This window comes from Ipomoea triloba, chromosome 5 (assembly GCF_003576645.1).
Source record: "Ipomoea triloba cultivar NCNSP0323 chromosome 5, ASM357664v1".
Classification (NCBI taxonomy): domain Eukaryota; kingdom Viridiplantae; phylum Streptophyta; class Magnoliopsida; order Solanales; family Convolvulaceae; genus Ipomoea; species Ipomoea triloba.
Genome location: NC_044920.1, coordinates 22366063 through 22388004, shown reverse-complemented (window position 1 = coordinate 22388004; position 21942 = coordinate 22366063). Strand labels below are relative to the sequence as shown.

At 34.5% G+C, this 21942-nt stretch overlaps 1 protein-coding gene and 1 non-coding gene across 2 annotated transcripts; one reads left to right on the top strand and one right to left on the bottom strand.

The window, feature by feature from the left end:
- Positions 1-379: 379 nt before the first annotated feature.
- On the bottom strand, positions 380-3047 carry LOC116020596 (transcription factor GTE7-like). The gene is made up of 3 exons (XM_031261064.1): positions 1254-3047; positions 975-1164; positions 380-893 (listed from the first exon to the last, which is right to left on the bottom strand). Exons 1-3 carry the CDS (start codon positions 2829-2831, stop codon positions 808-810), a joined length of 1854 nt encoding a protein of 617 aa, XP_031116924.1. The 5' UTR covers positions 2832-3047; the 3' UTR covers positions 380-807.
- Positions 3048-20941: 17894 nt separating this feature from the next.
- TRNAQ-CUG lies at positions 20942-21013 on the top strand. The gene has a single exon. It is a non-coding gene; the product is annotated as a tRNA-Gln (tRNA).
- Positions 21014-21942: the final 929 nt, after the last annotated feature.

Sequence of the window (21942 nt, the reverse complement as noted above, 5' to 3'; positions counted from 1 at the left end):
CCAGTATATATTCAGGGATTAATTTTATTTTTTTAAAATGAGAAATGGCATTTCATTTTTTAAATTTTAGTGGCACCTGAACATACAGAAAAATTATAAGCACATTAAAATCCAAACTTTAGAGTTTAGACTACCATCTCCACATACTGGGCACATTATGTATATCAAGATTCTGTTTTAATGTTCATCATCAACAGGGCAAATCCATCTATGTTCGATTCCAAAGTGCATCTGGCCACTATCATAAGGCTTGAAATAGCAGTTAGTTCACATTAGAAGTCTGTCTATCAGAAATTCACTCTGTTGCAAGAATTCTACTTTGAAAGTATTGATAATTGCACAAGCAGCAGCAAACCATCAAATAGCAGATCAAAGAAGATTGGATAAAGAAAATGCTAGTTGCCTTCATTCATTTTGGGCTAATACATGCAAGCCAGCCAGCCATTTCATTCTCCTGTACATATTACTTCTATGTTCCTAAGGACTATGATTTTTTTTATAAACAAACAAAACAATTGTCCCAACTACTGACCATACCTATAGGAACTCTTCTGCAAGTTCCTCACTAACATCCTACTCTGCCATTGATAACAAAAAAAACCCATCTCAGTTACCTACCCTCCACCTAGTCTCTAATTTTGGTCACTCTTTACAAATACTACACCTTAAGCCTCCCTGCCTGCATAGAACTGCTTCAATTCTTCACCTTCCATACCAAATCTGCAAATCACATAACTCAGAACAGAATGAAAGACACCATAAACCCTGTCTGCCCTAAACCCACCACTTCTCAACATTGAAAACCCATCAAGAATCACACATTTTAGAGGTCTCTTGCAACTGTACACTATCCTCATCAGAATCACTCCCACAAGAGCTTCCTGAATCTGAATCTGCAGATTAATCCAAGGCAAGTGTTAAGCAAAACATGCTATTGACTTTAGGACAATGATTGCATATTAGAAGCTCCTTACCACTGGAAGAAGAGTCACTGCTGGAGCTGGAGCTGGAGCTGCTTGATCTACTGACATCCTTCTCAATCTGCACTGGGGGGAAGTTATTGATTGGACTTTCTTCCCCAATATCAACATCCTCTTCACCAGCTTCATCTTTCTGGTCTTTATGTACCACAAGGTTTGGTGTTGTAGGCACATTTCCTGTGAACTAAATAGCAAAAACAAAAACATAATTAGCCAAACTAGCAACAAAAATGTCAAGTTAATCAACCCTAGTGAAACAAATGCATCTCTTACATTGCTGACATTCTCTCCTACTCCTGGAGCTTCTGCAATGATATTCTCTTGGGAAGCACCTGAAATTAGGCCTTGCCTCATCATCTTGTTTAAAGCCTTTTTCTGATAGCCCACAAACCTATCCAGTTCCCATAGTGTTTCATTGTCAAGTGCCTCAATGTCAAGTTCAATCTCATCACCCTCAGTTGACACAGAAGAATTCCTCTTCCTTAAGATTTGCATCATGTGATCCATTTTATCCTGCGGCAGGTTCTGCAGCTCAATCCCCAACCTTGCCTTCTCCTCAAAAGTCATCTGTCTTTTGTTTGGATCCTTAGCCTTGGGCTTTGGCAATTTACCCGACCTTGGAAGCACCAATGGCGGTAGAGAAGGCTTTTCTGCAGGCACAGAAACAGGCGCATTTGAAACGAGAAGAGGATGAGGATCTAATAAGCTTCCCATGTCAGAATTTTTGGCAATGAGCATTGGCTCAGGTGATCTTGAAGCCACAATTCGCTCTGGTTGAGCCCTAACATTCTTTTGAGCTGCAACAGCCTTCTTAAGCTCTGCTTCATACTTCCGATAAGCTGATGTGAACATATCATCAAAATTCTTGAGCAAAAGTTCCGCCATGGCGTGCACATCCTGACCCTTGGGATTATAGATCATGGCATTCTTGAATGTGAGTCTAACATCACCGGCAAATTGTAAGGGCGTTTCGTATTGACAACTCTCCAGCCGTGATTTCACCGTTCCGAGATCCATCGGGTGCTTAATGATCACGTGATAGTCATGAAGCCCCAAACCCTTAGTATCAACAGGTGAGTTGAAAACCCACCCAAACTTGTGCTTCATTAGCTTTGTTAAGATCTGCGCGCACCTCCTCATCATACTAACCTCAGCCCCATCCAATTTAGCTGCTTTTCGCGGATGATCTCCTTCTGCGGCGTCTGGAAATGCTCTCTTTTTACCAGAGGACTTGCTTTTACCCTTGTTCTTCGCACCAGAAATCTCAGAACTCTGAAAATGATGCCCCAAGCCATTTGGTGCTTGATTCTCGGGAAAAACCTCCATTCCGGGCTGATTCATTTGAAGCCGCGGCGGTTGCGGCAGTTTCGGTGGCGATGGGGGCTCTGGAGCTTCTCCCCGCTGCAAACCATGGAATGAAGCTCTCGCTTCGAACTCTAGGGTCTCCAACCTCTTCAAAACGCCCTGGACCCGCTCCAGATCGAAGATCAAGCGCTGTTTCAGCTCCTTAATCTCCCGTCTCGAGTAGGAACCCAGATTAAAGGTCACATACTCTCTATGGAAGGAGTCATTGCGATCAATCAAACGTTCCGGCAGCGGCGGTACGGACCTCTGCGACTGATGATTAAAGTGCCGGCGCTGAGGTTTGGCGGCAACGCCGAAACTGCTACTAGCCCTAAGGCTAGGGTTAAATGAACAATGGCTATGGTTAGGGTTAGGGTTAGGGTTAGGGTTGATTCGGCCATAAAAATGAGGGTTATTGGTGGTGGAATTTGGGTTGAATTCACTCATACATAACTTCCGTTCACTCCAATGTGGTTCATTCCTGCTAGCCAAAACAGCCGATGCCATAGACGAAGAACAAGAGCAGAGTAGCAACGGCGTTTCGGAATGCCAGAGATTCCGGCGTCTACGGCTGAAGCTCGGACAGAACGCCGTTGAAATTCATGATGAAATCGCCGGAAAACTCAACCACCACCATGGAGAAATTTCTGAAATAAATTGAAAAAATAAAATAAAATTATTGAAAAATTAGAGGGCGAGGGTTTCGAAGAATCTCTTTCACCTCGCCTGAGCCCTGAGTGAGGAAATGAAAGTGCTTATACTCTGCTATTTAAAGGCAACAAGGATCTGCCCGCTCCTTGCTCCGGGTAGTTTTTTCGACGTAGATCTTGAATCCGACGGTCATATATGCTTTTCCTGGCTGCCCGATATACTGACCGTGCCATCTGTAATGGACGGATAAGATTCAGCCTAAGGTACACGTGGGAAGCGATCGGGTCCCTGAAAAGGAGGGAAAATTTTGGGGAAGTCTGGATTTGGAGGGCAAAACTTTTCTCTTTTGGACTTTTCCCGAAAATCGAGTCCGTACTGGCGAAAGCTGACGCACAAAAGTGGGGCCCTTACATACCACTTTTATTTTTATTTTCTCTGCATTTTTTAATACGAGTAAAATAAAAAAATATATACTCATTTTGTTTCATTTTATCTGTTTTATTTACTATTTATCGATCAAGTTATTTTTTTTTCTTTTTTTATTTTCTTTAGCATTTTTATTATTTTTAAATTTAAATTTTTGTGTTTAATAGTATTTTAATGTATTTTTTTAAATATATAAATTTTGTATATTAATAGTAAACTTAATATTATGAAAAATTAGATTAAAAATAATTTCAGTCAAACCTTGTTAAACAAACCAAACATATAAAATGGAATAAATGAGTAATTCTAAATAAGTTCTATGAAACTCATTCAATCTTATTCACATTCAATAGTACCATTTTAATTCTTTGCTTATACGTTTTATATCAAAAAATGTAAAATTAAAAGGAGGTTAAATTTGTATTCTAAAAGACTATACCTATCACATCTAGCTTCAACAAATATACAATACATTCATATTGTCTAATACTAGAGAAGATTTGCTCTTTCTTTATATCATTTGATATTTTAAATAGCTTTTACCACTTGTTTTGAAATTTAACTAATGTAATTTTTGAATGACACTTGAATCTATATATTTTTAATTTATTATAAATAATATATAATATGTTATGAAAAGATGAACAATATTGAATATTGGTATGTATATTTTTTTTTTCTTTGATCATACATAAAGAGATTTTTTTTTAATAAAGAGATAGGGTGCGTTTGGTTCGCACATGGGAATCGAAATCGGAATCGGAATGGGTATCAAATATCTAATAATGGTAATGGGTTTTGGTGAAAGTGTTTAGCATGTTTGGTAGTTGGGTGGAATGTGAATGATTATTAATAGTTAGGGAAGAAAGGAGGAAGGGAAATGAAACCCTTATTTAATAAGGGTATGGATTTTCTCATTAATGAGGTATTCTAAACCCATAGTAGCATTCACAAAACCTATCAACCAAACACAAACAATCACTTTTATACCATTCCTTATGTCTAAACCCACCAACCAAACACACCCATAATGTTATCTTCACATTCTTATAATCTATTATTATTATTATTATTATTATTAACTATGGTGGCATTCACTACTTGAAACATTTTTATTGATTAGTTTGAAAATTCTCACTATGTAAATTAAAATATGCAAAGTTTATAGAAATATACTATGTGAGTTAGAGGAATAAGAGTGTTCCAAACCTTATACAATTAAGTGGTGGAATTCATCTATGATGAAAGAGATATCACATTGTGGTTATCCAACAATTGAATTTGTAAAGAATTTTTAAATGTGTATGAATTAGTGGATTGTGTTCATTTGCCTCATTTGACTATAAGTGCAGCATGACACGACCCATATTTGAATAACAAAAGGGTTGCATAGAGATAGAAGCTAATTAACTTAGTAGCATAAGAAAATCAAGTATTAAAGCAATCTAAACAAAGGCTAAACAATAGCCAAAACCAAAGTCTCAATAAACATTGGACATCATCATGCCATGCCACACCACAATCATGCTCCCTCTCAAGATAAGCAGATCCTCACAACACCATAAGTCAACCATCAATGTAGTACACTCAATACAACAAAACATATATTATCTCATTCCTACGATAAGGTAACCCACAACAAAGAGCATTCTCCTAGTCAAACCACAACATAAACTTCTAAAAAAAACCCCACATTAAGAAAATAGGTAGATATAAACAAAATAGAAAAATCTTTATCAAGAATATTACTCTATATTACCAAACTAGGCTATTACATAATTGTTGACAGCAATGTACCAACCAACCCATCACAAGAACACCACAAGAAATGCAAGATTAAACAAAATAATGCTATATGGAGTCCTCTGAGTATAGTGGTTTTGTCAAGTTTAGTACTAAACTTTCAAATTAATCACACGTGGTCCTTCGACTTTCAAATTGAAACCATCCGTGTTCCAAGGTAACCACTCATGGTTCTTCAACTATCAAATTTTAACATTCCAAGAGGACCACGGCTAGTTAAATTTTAAAAGTTAAAAGGTCATGGATGGTTAACTTGGACGATGAATGGTAACAATTTGAAAGTCAAGGAACCACGGGTGGTCAATTTGAAAGTGTAGGATTAAACGTGTCAAAACCACTATATTCATAGGACCCAAAATGGTATTAACTCAAATCGACACAAACTGGAAAATAACCAAAAAGTATATGTGCCTTAATAGAAACAATTGGTACATAAATAATGATAAAATCCAACGCATTTCTGATCAATAACAAAAGGCACAGAATCTCAAACTAAAACAACAGGCACACACAGACCCTACGCCCACAGAAACATCACATAGAACAAAAGAAGCAACAAAACAAATATATATTCCCAAAAAACCTCACCTAAAGCAAAAAAAAAAAAAAAAAAAAAAAAAATTAAACAACAAAAAAAAAAAAAAAAAAAAAAAAAATTAAACAACAAAAAAAAAAAAAAAAAAAAAAAAAATTAAACAACAAAAAAAAAAAAAAAAAAAAAAAAAATTAAACAACAAAAAAAAAAAAAAAAAAAAAAAAAATTAAACAACAAAAAAAAAAAAAAAAAAAAAAAAAATTAAACAACAAAAAAAAAAAAAAAAAAAAAAAAAATTAAACAACAAAAAAAAAAAAAAAAAAAAAAAAAATTAAACAACAAAAAAAAAAAAAAAAAAAAAAAAAATTAAACAACAAAAAAAAAAAAAAAAAAAAAAAAAATTAAACAACAAAAAAAAAAAAAAAAAAAAAAAAAATTAAACAACAAAAAAAAAAAAAAAAAAAAAAAAAATTAAACAACAAAAAAAAAAAAAAAAAAAAAAAAAATTAAACAACAAAAAAAAAAAAAAAAAAAAAAAAAATTAAACAACAAAAAAAAAAAAAAAAAAAAAAAAAATTAAACAACAAAAAAAAAAAAAAAAAAAAAAAAAAAGCACGGACAAATAACTCCCTAGTCTTATAGGCCATAAAAAAGACTTTAAAGTAAAACACAAAAAATAAAAATATCTAAAAACAAAACAGAGTTCTAAGGTTCAACCATTTTTTACAAATAACCATGACATTCCTTTCATTTAAAAAAATTACTCACACATCTAAACAAATCTTGATTGTTTACACAAAATAATTAACCATATTATTGTCACAAAAAGATATTTAATTTTTTAAAGTTACCCATTACTATTCAATTGAATTCTTTTTAACAAAAATTAGAATACTCTATTATTTTTTGTTGTAGCCCAGGGTTTCCACAGTTGGACACAGTGACTAATTCACTCGCTAGATTGTAGGCACCTCTATTGGGTGGAACAACTGACCTAGAGATTTAAGGTTATTGCATTCCCAAAGCCAATGATCGAACCCTTGACCTTTGGTAAAGGAGAACACTCTATGTTATATTATATATGTTTTTAAAGTATATTGCATTTAATTTAACCACATTGTTATTGATGGAAGAATATTTTGGGTAAGATTTTTGTGAAAAGGTATCCTCACACCAGATATCTTCCTTAAAGACTAACAAGGTTAAGCTTTTTTGCTTCTCAAGCACAAGGTTGTAACTCTTCAATTGAAAACCTAACCCCGAGCAAAGGTTTGAATAATGTAATAATGAAAACAACTAACAAAGGAATGAGATAACAAAAAAAACGATAAAAGTGGAGGGGAATAAAAACTTGGATTAGGACAAGGAAACACAATTGAACCAAAAAACAAGGAAAATAGTCAATTAATTAGATAATAGATGTCATATTAACTAGGAGGAAGCCTTTATCAAGGCCATTCCACACTCTTAGAGCACTTAAGAACATTGTTATGACTCATAAGTAGCTAAGAGGCATTTGTATTGAACACTTGGTATCCTAGACATCTCATACTCCTATTTTCTCATAGGCGAAGCATGGTTGATCAACACATTGAACCTAGATTAGGTTGTCACCTCCTAATCGGGACTTAATCATGTTGATCAGCATCATCCAAATCAAGTCTCATATCCCCTACTCAACCAATTCAATATCGCATGTCCAAACACTTAATTTACATCTTTATGTTCCTCCAAAGAGATCAACTCACACATATTGAAGAAAGAAATAATAAGGAATTCAAGATCAAAGCACAATTCATAGCTAACACAAGATAGAATATCAAGGTAACGAAAGCACAAAGTAAAATTTCAAGAAAGGAAATTGAGATGCACTTATCTATATTAAAATTAGAAATTTCCAATCTTTGATCAAAAGTTGCAATTGTAAGTAAATTTAAGTAAAGATTATAATTTGGAATGAAATTGACAAGAATTTGAATGTTAAAGTGCTGAAATGTAAAAGTACTTTTAAGGTAATCTAAGGAGTAAGGAGAGAAATCTAAGGGAATGTAAAAAGCTCATTCAAAAATTCTAATTTATCCCTCTTATACTTTTCGGATATGCCTACGCTACGAGGTCCGCTACCAATGCAATGTGCCTTGTAACAGAAAGAATGAGATTTTCTGATCCTTCTAGTTAATTACGAACCCCCGTTACTAGCGTAATAACGCTCATAATAGCCTAGATGACCTTTATGATCCTAAGCATTATGGCTTATGAGCCTTGTTACGAGCATAATGCAGCTCGCAATAGTTGAGATTTGCTTCTATCATATTATTGTTCATTTTTGTCCAAATTATCATTGGATTAGCCTTATTTTCTTTCAAAATACAAAAATACCGCAAAGTTAGCCCTTCAACACAATTTATCACGTTTTAAGGTATTTTAAGCACAAATAGAGCACACCCAACCCCAAATTAGCCAATAAATGTCCCCCAAAAGTAGTATAATTTGGTCTTGTAACCCAACCTGTGAGGTGGCCACTAGACTCTGTTGCGGGGCCAATCAAGGGGTCCTTGGGGACTAGTTAGGAAGATGCAGTACTGTGGTAGCAGGACCTAGGAGTCCACCTCAAGCCCCTCACGGGTTCTTTGGACCCGTGAGTTTTTTGTGATGTTTGTGTATCCCATTTGCTCAAATTCTAAATTTTGAAGAAATATTTTGGAAATTATTCAAGTGTTTTCTACTACGATAAACCCTATATACATGATGTTTTAATGTATACAAATGTGTTATGAGATTTATAAGTTATTTAGTTGAGGAATGTTTTACTTTAAGATTGAATTTCGTATATTCATACATACATTTTGAGATTATATATACATAACTTACGTTATAACTTTGGAGTTATAAATCTTATTATGAGACTATGTATAATGATGAGTTATGTACCCTATTGTGTTTTGAAAATCATATTTGGATAGCCTAAAGACAAAACATATTGCCAAGACCTTGTGGTCTAGTGGCACCTGGTTGCACTCCCATATGGAAGGGGGTGGGTTCGAGCCTCAGTGCAGTCAATATTGACTCTTTGTGCTTCAGTAGGTTGAGAATGTAGTAAAAAATATAGATCTTGCATTGTAACAGAGTCAGTAGTACTAAAAAAAAAGACAAAAACATGTTTTATTTGTATACTATTTTGAAAGGACAACTTATACAAATGTACGTATTTTGGAGGATATGCCAATTGTGGACTCGGGTCTTAGTGTGGGCCCCGACCCTACAGATACTTATTTGAGACGTAACCTGGTTGAAAATATCCTAGGTTACTAGGACTAGTTTACTAATCGTTTGGGCTTGCAATCTCGAATTATGGAAACTAGTCGTTTGGGCTTGCAATCCCAAATTATGGGTGTGCACACTTAAGGTGAAAGTGGGGGTTTTGTGATGTGTTCAAAGGGTTACTGTTCAAAGGGCTCATTGAGTTTCTCAATGATTGTATTTGAGATATTTGGAATTGTGATGAGAATTGTACATGAGACCCTCCATATTTATACCTTTAGTTGTGTTTTAAATGATACTATGACTGATATCTTATGTTGTTTTGCTATATATATATATATATATATATATATATATATATATATATATATATAACACTTTACTAAATCTTTCCCTTTAACTCATACTAACATTTTGAGCCTATGCGTGAGTTGGGATTGTTTGCCTATCTTAAATGTGGAATGTTTTGATTAAATATAAATCTTATGATTTTGGCAATATAACCCTATTTTCTTAAAAAATATATATATAAATGTAAATAGTTTACGGGGAAGAGTGAGCCTTGCTTAGCATTTTTATGCTAATTTTGTGATTTTCTATATGTTTTGAACTTACAATTTTCAGGTCTAGAGTTATGATTGCTTTCGAGAGGGTGCAATAGTTGTGGTAGTCTCCTTGTAGATCCTTTGGTGTAGATTTGGCTCTTTATGATTGTAGTTTAGATGTTATGACTTGGGTTGTTGACGGATCCTTTAACATTTTAATCTTCCTTCGTTCTAAACTTTGATTTTTGAGAAGTTTGTAAATTAACTTATTATGGGTCTTGTAGAAACCATTTACTTTTGGAAAACTTATTTTGGTTGTAGCCTGGCATATGTCCAAGATTGGCGACGGTAACACTCCTGTAGACTTTGTAATGAATTAATCTAATTTAGAGCTGAATGTTTATTTAATGTGATGCTTTTGGTCATAGAAAAAATGAGTGATTGTGAGTGTATGGGTGTGAAATGTCGTTCCACTGAGGATTGGGGTTATGCGATCACAAAACTAGGCACTAGCACAAGGAGATCAATAAGAAGCTAAGCAAACAAAAACTAGGTAGAACAAACACATATGGACAAGAGATAAATACAAAATAAAGAAATAGGACTCAAGTTAGGGGGTATTACCATCTAGATTGCTTCAACAACCTACGGGATTAGGGAGAACAAATAACCAAGGAATCAAGCGGGAATGCACGAAGAATCCTAGTCTAAAGCCACAGTTGTAAGCAAATAAACAAGGATTAGAGCAACGGTTGCCCCACTTTTATGGTGTATCAATCCTAGTTCTTAAAGCACATAAGCATTTTTAAAGCCCCCAATTTCCCCTATTTTCATGGGAAGAAATCAGGTTTATGCAAGGGGTGACAAAAGTTCATCACCCAACTCTCATTGAGGCAAGAAATCCTCCAGATACATGCTAATGAATGTGTACATCATACATAAACAAGATTCAAACACAATACCCTCATAAACACATGAACTCTAGGTTGAGGTTCTTCCATTTTTTTGCAATAATAAAAAATTAAGCATCAAGATAGATAATACAACCCTAACTCAAGCCCATAAACTAACTACTCATGATTAAATAGCATAAGAAACACAAAAGCACAAGTAATAAACATAAATCTTGCAAAAGAAAAGAGATAAGGGAAAGAAAACTTCTCTATTGAATGTTTAGAAACCTAAATCTAAGCCTAATCTAACCTAAAAATATGAAAGGAAGTGAAATGGAGTGTCTAGGGTTCAACCATGGGTCAAAACCGAGTTCAAAATGCTCAAAACAAGCTTAGATATAAACAGAGCAGGAGCCACATGGCCACCTACACGGCCCGTGTAGGTGGCCATGTGCCAACTCTCTAGAAATTGCATTCTTCATTGTAAATCAGAATTCTGTGCAACTATTTTGACTTCTAGGCTATTTTTCACCCCAAACCCACTTCGTTGTCCTTTGTGGTCTTCAACAAAGTTGCAGTCCTTCAAGTTGGCTTTTCAATGGAGCAAGAATCACCTTATTTGAACATTTCTAGGCTGAGATATGGTCAAAATACCAAACAGTGGCAGATCTATGTGAGAATTTTAGATTTTTTGGCACTTGTTCCACTTTTTCCTTGGTTTGTCCATATGATCAAAACCATTGAAAATACCACTCTTAGGCACCCTTGAAAATTATGCATCCATCTCCATAGCTTCTCCTTGGCTCTCATGGACTCCAAATGCATCCAAAATGCTCCTTTTAACTCTAGTTCCCTCCAAAATACATGAAAATATTCATCTTTGCTTCCAAATCCAAACTCCTTGCAAAATAACACAAATAAGCACTAATTCTCATGAATTTTGAATGATCTATAAACAAAATGACTCAGTGAAAGGGGGAACAATATACACAAATTAGCACCTATAAGCTTTCATTAGTTTTTTTTTTTTTTTTTTTTTTTATAGTTTTAGTGTTAGAATTTGGGGTGTTACACATAAGCAATTGCAAGCAATACTCGAATAGATTCTAACCTTGCAACTAGTGTAAACATTTCGTCATAGTCAATATCCTCAATCTGGGTATATCCTTGAGAAACCAGTCATGCTTTATTTCTTGCTACATTGATGACTTCGTTTGTCTTATTTTTAAAGATCCATTTGGTTCCAATTATGTTAACACCTTTAGGTCTAGGCACCAAGTCCCATACATGATTTTGTTCAAACTGACCAAGTTCATCTTGCCTCGCCTTTAATTTATCCACAAGTCATCTTGAAGAACCTCTTTGATATTCTTTGGCTCAATTTTAGATGTGTATCATGGATAGCCAGCAAGCTCAACTAGATTACCTCTTAGTTTACTTCTAGTTCGAATTCCAACAGATCGATCACCAAGTATTTTGGTCGAGTATTCTTTTTTATTCGTATTGGTTTAACCCCTTGGGTCTTATCTGTAAGGTTAGAAGGTTCACCAGTGTCTTCAGTTGGTCCTTCTTATGGGCATAAATATTACTTATTTCACAATTTAAAATATAACAATACTAAATAATAAAAGTAGTGCTTCAACTCAATAATAAATAGTTAAATAATAAATACCAATTATAAAAAAGTCAATTTAAAATAAAAATACAATGTCTAAACTCCAAAATAGTTTTTAAAAATTTATTTGTTCTAATTGTTTAAATTTTCAGTAATATCTTCATAAAAAATGCAAACATCAGTACAAGCGCATTAAGCGCATCTGAAGATAAGTTGGTAAACTAAAGGATGCCAATGTTTTTAATGTTAGATGTTAGTGTTTTATATCTAACCCCACTGATGTAATTGGATGATTTATTATGAAAAATTAATTATATATAAGTCTAGAGTCTTTTAGTGTTAAGTGTGAAGACCTGATTGATCAAACTCTATGACAGAGCGTCCGGGATGTATTCGTTGGACGTCACGACTTATCCTTACTGAGCTAAGTAGAGCGGTTACCGGTAAAGAGGCGTGTTTACAAGAAAGTCCCTATCTTCAGGACACCTCAAAGGGCATCACAATAATTGACTATAAGGATTTAATTGTTAAGGATTACCGTGTCTACCTAAGTCCGAGTATTATTTAAAGGGTGATAGATGGTTCAAGAAGAGATACGAGAATAAACAAGTTCTGACTTGAAAGATAACCATCTCCCTTAATGCTCTAAAAGATCCACTTTGATTACTTAGTTTTCTCAAGAAAACCAAGTTCTGGAGATTTAAGTTGATGAACTTGAGAAGGCAAAATTTGCTTAATCTGTGGACGTGAAGGCCATGTAGCTGTGGTGTAGCGTAGAGTGAGCCAGCGAGACGGACAGCTACAGAGCAGCTCTTCAAGAAGGGGACTTCTTTGGACTTCTGAAGCACGGATCTCCGATCTTGACAATCTACTGTAGCCATAAGTCAGTTAAGTAGATACCTTGTAAGGGATCACTCGGGTGTGAACGTTTCTCTTATCTTCTGTACTTTTGGTGTTTAGTATAGTTGATTGGATGCACTGTTGGCCGTCCCCAAACATAGATACTGTTGTATCGAACTGGGTAAACAATATCGTGTTCCAGTTTAGTTTCTACATTTCTATTTCGCACTATTATCTATACTATTGTTGCATGAATTGTGTGATATATCGATTAGGGTTTATAAATGATAAGTTTCGTATAGATAAGACAAAAGCTTAATCAGAAAATTAAGAATATTAGGTTTAGGACCCTAATGATGCCTCCCTTTTCTCTCTAAAACCAAATGCCTTTCTCTGCTGCTCAACTTCGGCTTCCACCGCCGGCCTCCGGCCAGAGCTCTAATGGAGCTTTGAGCCGGCGGTTTTAGTCACCTTCTACGTTTGCTCTCGCTCTTCTTCCGCCCCGGCCACTGTCGCAGGTCCGTCCGCCTCCGACCACCTCCATAGATCTTCGTCTTCTGTTTTCTTTCCCTTTGAATAAAATAATAGTAGGTAGGTATTGGGGTTTGTGTTGGTAGTCTCGAACTCCCAACCCTACTTTGACTTTACCTACTTTTTATTTTCTCTATTATTGTGTTTCCTCTCGTTACTTTCACGAGCATTTTTCATCTCGTTACTTTCACGAGCATTTTTCATCTCGTTACTTTCACGAGCTTTTCATTTTCATTAGCATAAATCGTTTAGTTTGGTTTCGGCAAGTGTTGATTTTATCCTGGGCGAGCAAAAATGAATGATGACGAAGACCCAGATTTTTTATGAAGCTTTAAGCTCCTTGAAGGAACATAGCTTCCTAGTTATGAAACAGTCTGCGATTCAAGTTTTCTATAGTATAGTTAGAAAAGTTGTTTCTATGTCTGACTGTAAGGAATGGTTTACCATTTCATTGATCGTTGATGTAAACGTTTTATGTTATGAATTAATGGAATAGCTACGTTTACTTTCAAAAAAAGAATATTAGGTTTAGGTGAAATTTCATTAGAATTCATCTTCACTAATATCTTCTTTACTTTTGGCCAGGAAACACATTTTCAATTTTTTTTTTCTTGTAATCGGTTCAAAATTTCAAAAACTAGGTCAAATTTTATTTTATTTAGGTCGAAAATGCATAAACAAGTTTCTAAATTTTTAATTAATTAGGAAATGATCTAAAAATTTTTGATTAATTAAGGAACAACATGAAAACATTTTCGAATGAGATTCGATATGTTTATGAGACAAAATGTTTTCGAGCAACATAGGTACGACATTGAAGATAGACAATTCAATCCAACTAAAAATTGTTCATTGCTAAGATGACACAACTAGCATAACTAGTAATGGCAAATAAACCGCTCGTAATTTTAGTGGATTGTGTTCATTTGTCTCATTTGGTTATAAGTGTGACATGACCCATATTGTAATATATATATTAATTAGTATATTATTATTTGAAATAACAAAAGGATGCATTTACTTTTGGAATCTTAATTAATAGTTTTAATAAATATGTAAGCGTGCCTTCCAAAACAAATGTAAAATCAAGCAATAAAAGTTAAGCCCCAAAAAATAACAACAAAAGCCTTATACACAATCAACCTCGATTAAAAAGAATACACAAAGCATAGAGATAGAAGCTGACTAACTTAGTAGCCTAAGAAAATCAAGTATGAAAACAACCTAAACAAAGGTTAAATGATAGCCAAAACCAAGGTCTCAATAAACATTGGACATCATCATGCCACACCACACCACAACCATGCTCCCTCTCATGATAGACAGCTCCTCACAACATCATAGGTCAACCATCAATGTAGTACAACTCAATACAACAAAACATATATTATCTCACTCCTACGATAAGGTAACCCACAACAAAGAGCATTATCCTAGACTCCTAGTCAAACCACAACCTAAATTTCTAAAAAGAAACCCCCACATTATGAAAATAGGTAGATATAAACAAAATAGAAAAATCTTTATCAAGAATATTATTACCAAACTAGGCTATTATATAATTGTTGACAACAATGTACCAACCAACTCATCACCAGATCACCACAAGACATGCATGATTAAACAAAATAATGCTATATGGAGTCCTCTGAGTATAGTGGTTTTGTCAAGTTTAGTACTAAACTTTCAAATTAATCACACATGGTCCTTCGACTTTCAAATTGAAACCATCCGTGTTCCAAGGTAACCACTCATGGTTCTTCAACTATCAAATTTTAACATTCCAAGAGGACCACGACTGGTTAAATTTTAAAAGTTAAAAGGTCATGGATGGTTAACTTGGACAACAAATGGTAACAATTTGAAAGTCAAGGAACCACGAGTGGTCAATTTGAAAGTATAGGATTAAACGTGTCAAAGCCACTATACTCAGAGGACTCAAAATAGTATTAACTCAAATCGACACAAACTAGGAAAAAACCAAATAGTATATGTGCTTTAATAGAAACAATTGGTACATAAATAATGATAAAATCCAACTAATTTCTGAACAGTAACAAAAGGCACAGAATCTCAAACTAAAACAACAGGCGCACACAGACCCTGCGCCCACAGAAACATCACATAGAACAAAAGAAGCAACAAAACAAATACATATTCCCAAAAAATCACAAAAAACCTCACATAAAGCAAAAGAAAAAGAAACACGGACAGATAACTCCCTAGTCTTATAGGCCATAAAAAAAGACTTAAAAGTAAAACACAAAAAAATAAAAATATCTAAAAGCAAAATAGAGTTCCAAGGTTTAACCATTTTTTGCAAATAACCATGACATTCATTTCATTTTAAAAAAAAATACTCAGACATCTAAACAAATCTTGATAGTTTAAACAAATTATTAACCATATTATTGTCACAAAAAGATATGTAAGTTTTTATAGTTACCCATTACTAGTCAATGGAATCCTTTTTAACAAAAATTGGAACACTCTATGCTATATCATATATGTTTTTAAAGTATATTGCATTTAATTTAACCACATTGTTATTAATAGAAGAATATTTTGGGTGAGATTTTTGTGAAAAGGTATCCTCACACCAGATATCGTCCTCAAAGACTGATAGTAAGAGTTAAGCTTTTTTAAATTGCTTCTCAAGCACAAGGTTGTAACTCTTCAATTAAAAATCTAACCTCGAGCAAAGATTTGAATAATGTAATAATGAAAACAACTAACAAAGGAATGAGATAACAAAAAGTGGTAAAAGTGGAGGGGAATAATAACTTGGATTAGGACAAGGAAACACAATTGAACCAAAAAACAAGGAAAATAGTCAATTGATTAGATAATGGATGTCATATTAACTAGGAGGAAGCCTTTATCAAGGTCATTCCACACTCTTAGAGCTTATTACCAATTATAACTAATATATTTGAGCGAGAAAATTTAGGAGGAGGATGTTGTTTTTATATAGATAATATATAGATTATATAGATTGTATATCGATCCAAATATTCTTAAAATATTATAACAAATTTATTTAGTGCAACGCACTAGCGAAAATTACTAGTATGTCTAAAAAGCCTTACAAATGCTTTTAGAAAATTACAACAGAAAGGCCTTACGCGTGTGAAGACATACCCTTAGGTGCATGAAAATACACCTCAAGGTGCATTATTTAAAGGCTTAATGTGAGTTAAGATACATCTGAAAAGGGTTGCACTAACAAGTTGCATCAGGTGTGTGAAGACATGCCCTAAGGTGCGTAAAAATATATCTTAAGGTGCATTGTTTTAACACTTAAGGTGAGTTAAAAAATGACTTACCACTGCATATGTTGTAAAGAAAAATCTGTAAGGAGAATTTGAATCTATGTACTTCTCCCTGTCATTTAAAATGACACACCATGTATCCAGCACACTAGATTCCACATACATTTTTTACTTCAAGGACATCAGCAAACACATCATCATACCTCTCGACCCATATTGAAAAACAAAATCAAACCTACAACATTCAGTTAAAATTTGGAAGATAAAATAATAAAATGTGCAATTAACAAGTACATTTATAACAAAACAAATAGACACTTAAAGTAATACTTACTCAGCCGAATCCTTGCTTTCAAAAACCCAACGCTTACATTCCTTCTCATTGGCAATGTATGGTTGACAAACATTAACTTGTCTTGACCTAAATGGAGATTTCATTGAACCTGACATTTTTGTTGGTCTCCTTGCTACTTCTTTCTGAGCTTGCACCTGAAAGGTTGTTACTTTGCCTTTTGCGACCTTTCTGGACTCGTATTTTTAACCTCTGCAGCTTCAGCCTCCTTGATCGATTCAAAAGACTGCTTATGTGTTGTGGTTGCAGTTGATGTGCTTGAGTCGGAACATTGTTGCACCATGGAAGCCACTTCAACCTAGTGTCATTACTTGACACAATTTGCTGTTGTACTAGGGCTGTTGCTAGTTGTACAATTTTGCTGATTTCAACCTGCTGTTGCGGTACCTGTTCAGTAGAAACTTGAACTTGAAAAGGTACTTCTACATCAAGCTGCTGCTTTGCTACCTGCTCAGAATAAACTTGGACTACAACAAGTACTTCAACATCTGCTAGCTGACTTGCTCCTTTGAATTTGCTGTTCCATTAGAGCAAGTACTTCAACTCCTACTAGAACAACTTTTCCTTTGTCGTTGTTCTTGGTAGAAACCTCTTGGTGACCCTATCCAACATGCTATTGATCCTCCTTTTGGGGAGTGCAATGCGCAGCAATATTTGCAACATTAGCCCAAGAACATTTCCCAGCATCTAGTGGAGTGGGAGTAAAACCAAGATTGAGACTTGGCATGTCAGACACCTCCTTGATATACTCCAGCCTCCTTTGTATAGCAAGATCAATAGCAACAAGATTCTATGCGTTTCCCCAAAACGAGTCTTGGCTGCTCATTGATTCAGGCTCATTTTGTGAAAGAGGAGGTTGCACCACCTCTTTCCCAGCACCAAGCATCTTTTGAGCCAACGACTGCAATGACTTCACTTGGTCATTGCCTGCAATCATTGGCGGTGCTTTCTAGGCTAGATTAATTATCTTTACCATGTTAGCACCAAATGCTTGCAAACTTTCTTTGAATTCATGGATGTATGAGTGATTTCCAAAAAAAAATTAAAAATATATTAGACTAAAGGTGTTTTTCAAGCTTAAGGTGCGTGCAAATAAACCTTAAGGTGCTTTCTAGTAAAACTTAAGGTGCGTTTTAAAAACCTTAATGTGAGTGATAATAAAATTTAAAGTGCGTGAAAATATAACTTAAGGTGTGTGCTAATAAACCTTAAGGTGCATGGTAGCAAAACTTACGGATAAATGTGAATTTAGAACTTAGGATGCAAATTTTCAAAGATAAATATGCATTAAAACCAATCTAAACTACCTTTCAATGAAAAGTTGAGAATTACGGCTGTCAAACTTTAGGTCCACTATTTTAAACAAGAAGGTGTGTTTTTTGAAACCTTAAGGTGCGTTGTTGTAACCCTTAGGGCGAGTTAAAATAAAACTAAATTGCATTGCAGGTGCAAGCTAAGTTGAAAATTACTAATGCCATGCCTTTAGGTGCTTGAATTTAAAACTTAAGGTGCATAGTTTCAAAGCTAAATGTGTATTCAATTGACAATTAAGATTGTCAAGCATTGGGTACGTCGTTGTTTTAAAGCGTAGAGTTGACAACTACCAATGCTAAGACTTAGGGTGTGTGGTTTTAAATGTTAAAGTGCGTGTTAATAACACTTAAGGTGCGTATTTCTACACAGTAAGGTGTGTTTTTTTTAATTAAAACTTAAAGACTAAAGACCACACCTGCAACTCATCAGCTGGCCCAGTTTGGGCCTTTGAAGATGTTGGACACTCCAACTCAACCTGGGGAGATTCTTGACGTTGTGGTTGAACCTCGAGATCTGATGTAGATGGTCCTTAGACATTACTAGTTCTAGGGCCGAAACAACTGTTGTAGGCATATAACGAGCCTCAATTCGACCTGACAAAAACCACCATCATTAAGCTCTTCATTTTGTCGATCCTTCAAAATGATCATATGTTCATCGTTTAAACATGACGATTGAATAGCACAATGCGATCAACATAAAAGACCTGAAAACAAATAAATGGTGTTAGAAACATAAACTACTATTAAAACTTATAAGCAAAAACAATAGAAGACTAGGAAAATATTCAAATTTCTTCTTTAACCACTGTACTGATTTCTCCATCAACGTGTTCATAACAAATGAGCACCAATTCATACGAGGAATGTTGTACACATCTTCCAAATAGTATAGCACTTGTGTCCCAACGGATCCATTTTGTGGGCACCTAAAATGCGATTTCACACTTCGAATTCTAATGCAGTGCGTATTTTTAATCACGCACCTTAAATACTTCATCTACACACCTAAAAAGTTTAAGTACGCACCTCAAGCATTACAACTGCGAACCTAAAATGTGATTTCACACTTCGAACTCTAATACAAGTGATAGGTTAACCCACGCACCTTACACACTCCATCTACGCAACTAAAAGGTTTAATTACGCACATAAGGTTTTAAATATGCGCACGGACCTAAAGGTAGTGTGCAATTTAAATTAATCTTAAACCCTAGGTGAATCACTTCAAAGTAGATGAAATTTTCATATCATAGTTTAAGCACACACATTAACCACTTCACCTACGCACCTAAAAGGTTTAAGTACGCACCTCAAGCGTTACAACACGCACATTACAGTGTGATTTCACACTTTGCACTCTAATGCAAGTGATAGGTTAACCCATGCACCTTAAACACTTCACCTACGCAGCTAAAGGGTTTAAGTACGCATCTAAGGTTTTAAATATGCACATACACCTAAAGGTAGAGCATAATTTAATTAATCTTAAACCCTAATCTAATCACTTCAAAATAGATGAAATTTACCTTTTACAGCCGTTGTTGGTTGCTAAGTTTGGTTTGGTTGGGGTACATTCTTTTCAAACGTCATTGTTGTGGTTGTTATGATTGCTTTGTTCTACGAAATTCACCGATTGCTGAAGATGAAATGCAAACTAATCAAAGTAAATGGAGACGTTGTGGAAAAGACAATAGTAAGAACTGTTATTTTTAAATTTTTTTGTTTAACTAATTTACCCCTCAGTGCGTGAAATTCAACATCTCAAAGATCAACGATTGAGATCAATTGCGAAATTAAAATTAACAGCGCAGATCTAATTCCATTGTCGCACTTGGGACTACCTACAGCACCAGAACACAATTATATATATATATATATGAATGAGACAGAGAGGAAACAAAGCATGGTATACATGTGTGTAGAAAAAATATAGGGTTATATTTGTAAATAATTTTTCTTAATATAATATGCATAAGTATTTGTAATTTCACAATTAAAAAATATTACACTACAAAATAGAAGTAGTGCATCAACTCAATAAAAAATAGTTAATTAGTAAAAACCAATTATCACAAACTGAATTAAAAAAAAAATTAAAATGTTTAATGTCTAAAATACTTTTAAACTTAAACAACCAAATATTCTATTTGTTTATATTTTCATTAACATCTTTATAAAAAAAAAATGCAAAACTTTAGCTCAGGCACATCTAAAGATAAGTTGGCAAACTAGTGGATGCCAACGTTTTTTTTTGTTCGCAAATTCATCTTTACCAATATCCTCATTGTTACCCACTAAGAAATAAAATTCATATTTTCAATCTTTAAAAAAAAAAGAAAAAAAGGTCGAATTCTTTTTTTCTTTTTTCTTTTTTCTTTTTTTTTTTTTTGAATTGGGTAGGAAATGGAAAAATGAATTTCTAATTTTTTTTATTAATTAGAAAAAAAGACTCATTCAGGAAGCAAAAATTCATTATTATTAGCAACATGTAATCATCCAGAAACTAGGAATATGGAAATTTTCAAAAAGAATTTAAAAGAAACTTATTTAATAAAGAAATACAAAACGAAACATCAAGGTCCCATGGTCTAGTGGTCAGGACATTGGACTCTGAATCCAGTAACCCGAGTTCAAATCTCGGTGGGACCTTTCTTTGGCGTAATAAGTTGTAGAATTTTACTTGTTATGTCATGAAACATATTCTAAGCAGCTAAATTTATCTTTATACCAATTTTCTTATAAACTGATTTTTGATGTCTGTGTTTGGTTGGGGACTGTAAAATTGATTTTTCTTTTTTATGCTAGGTAATGAAACTAGAATTATCACAGGTGATTATCTCTTGCATGATCATGTAATCAAATAGCATATGTTTTATCTAACCATAATCCATTTGAGGGAGGATTAAAGTTGAGGCTGTTCAAGGCAGTCTAACCATAATCCTGTCTAGAGGTCAGTTTTTACTAGTACTGTCAGAATGGGCCGAAGTCCGCGAGCTCGCCCGCACCCACCTCGAGGTGGGGCGAGGTAGGGTCATGAAAAGTTACGCCCGCGATTTGAGGGAGGATTAAAGTTGAGACTGTTCAAGGCAGTCTAACCATAATCCTGTCTAGAGGTCAGTTTTTACTAGTACTGTCAGAATGGGCCGAAGTCCGCGAGCTGGCCCGCACCCACCTTGAGGTGGGGCGAGGTAGGGTCATGAAAAGTTAGGCCCGCGAAAACGCGGGCCAAAATTGACCCGCAATCCACGCGGGTTAGCCCGTGCGGGCCGCGAGCCAAGTACTAATTAATTAAAAAATAAATTAATATAAATACGTATATATATATATATATTTATTAGCTAGGTCATTTTCGTCATCTTTATAGTTTTTTACTATTTTTTTGAGTTCTTCTGATTCGGTTACGATGCAGTATCCGTACGTAGTTACTTTCTCAACCTACTGAATGCCTCCACTAAGGCTCGAACCCACTCCCTTTCACATGGGAGTGTACACCGGGTGCCGCTTGACCACAAGGCCTTCGGCTTATAGCTTTTTACTTAATTTAAAAAAAAAAAAAAAAAAAAAAAAAAAAAAAAAAA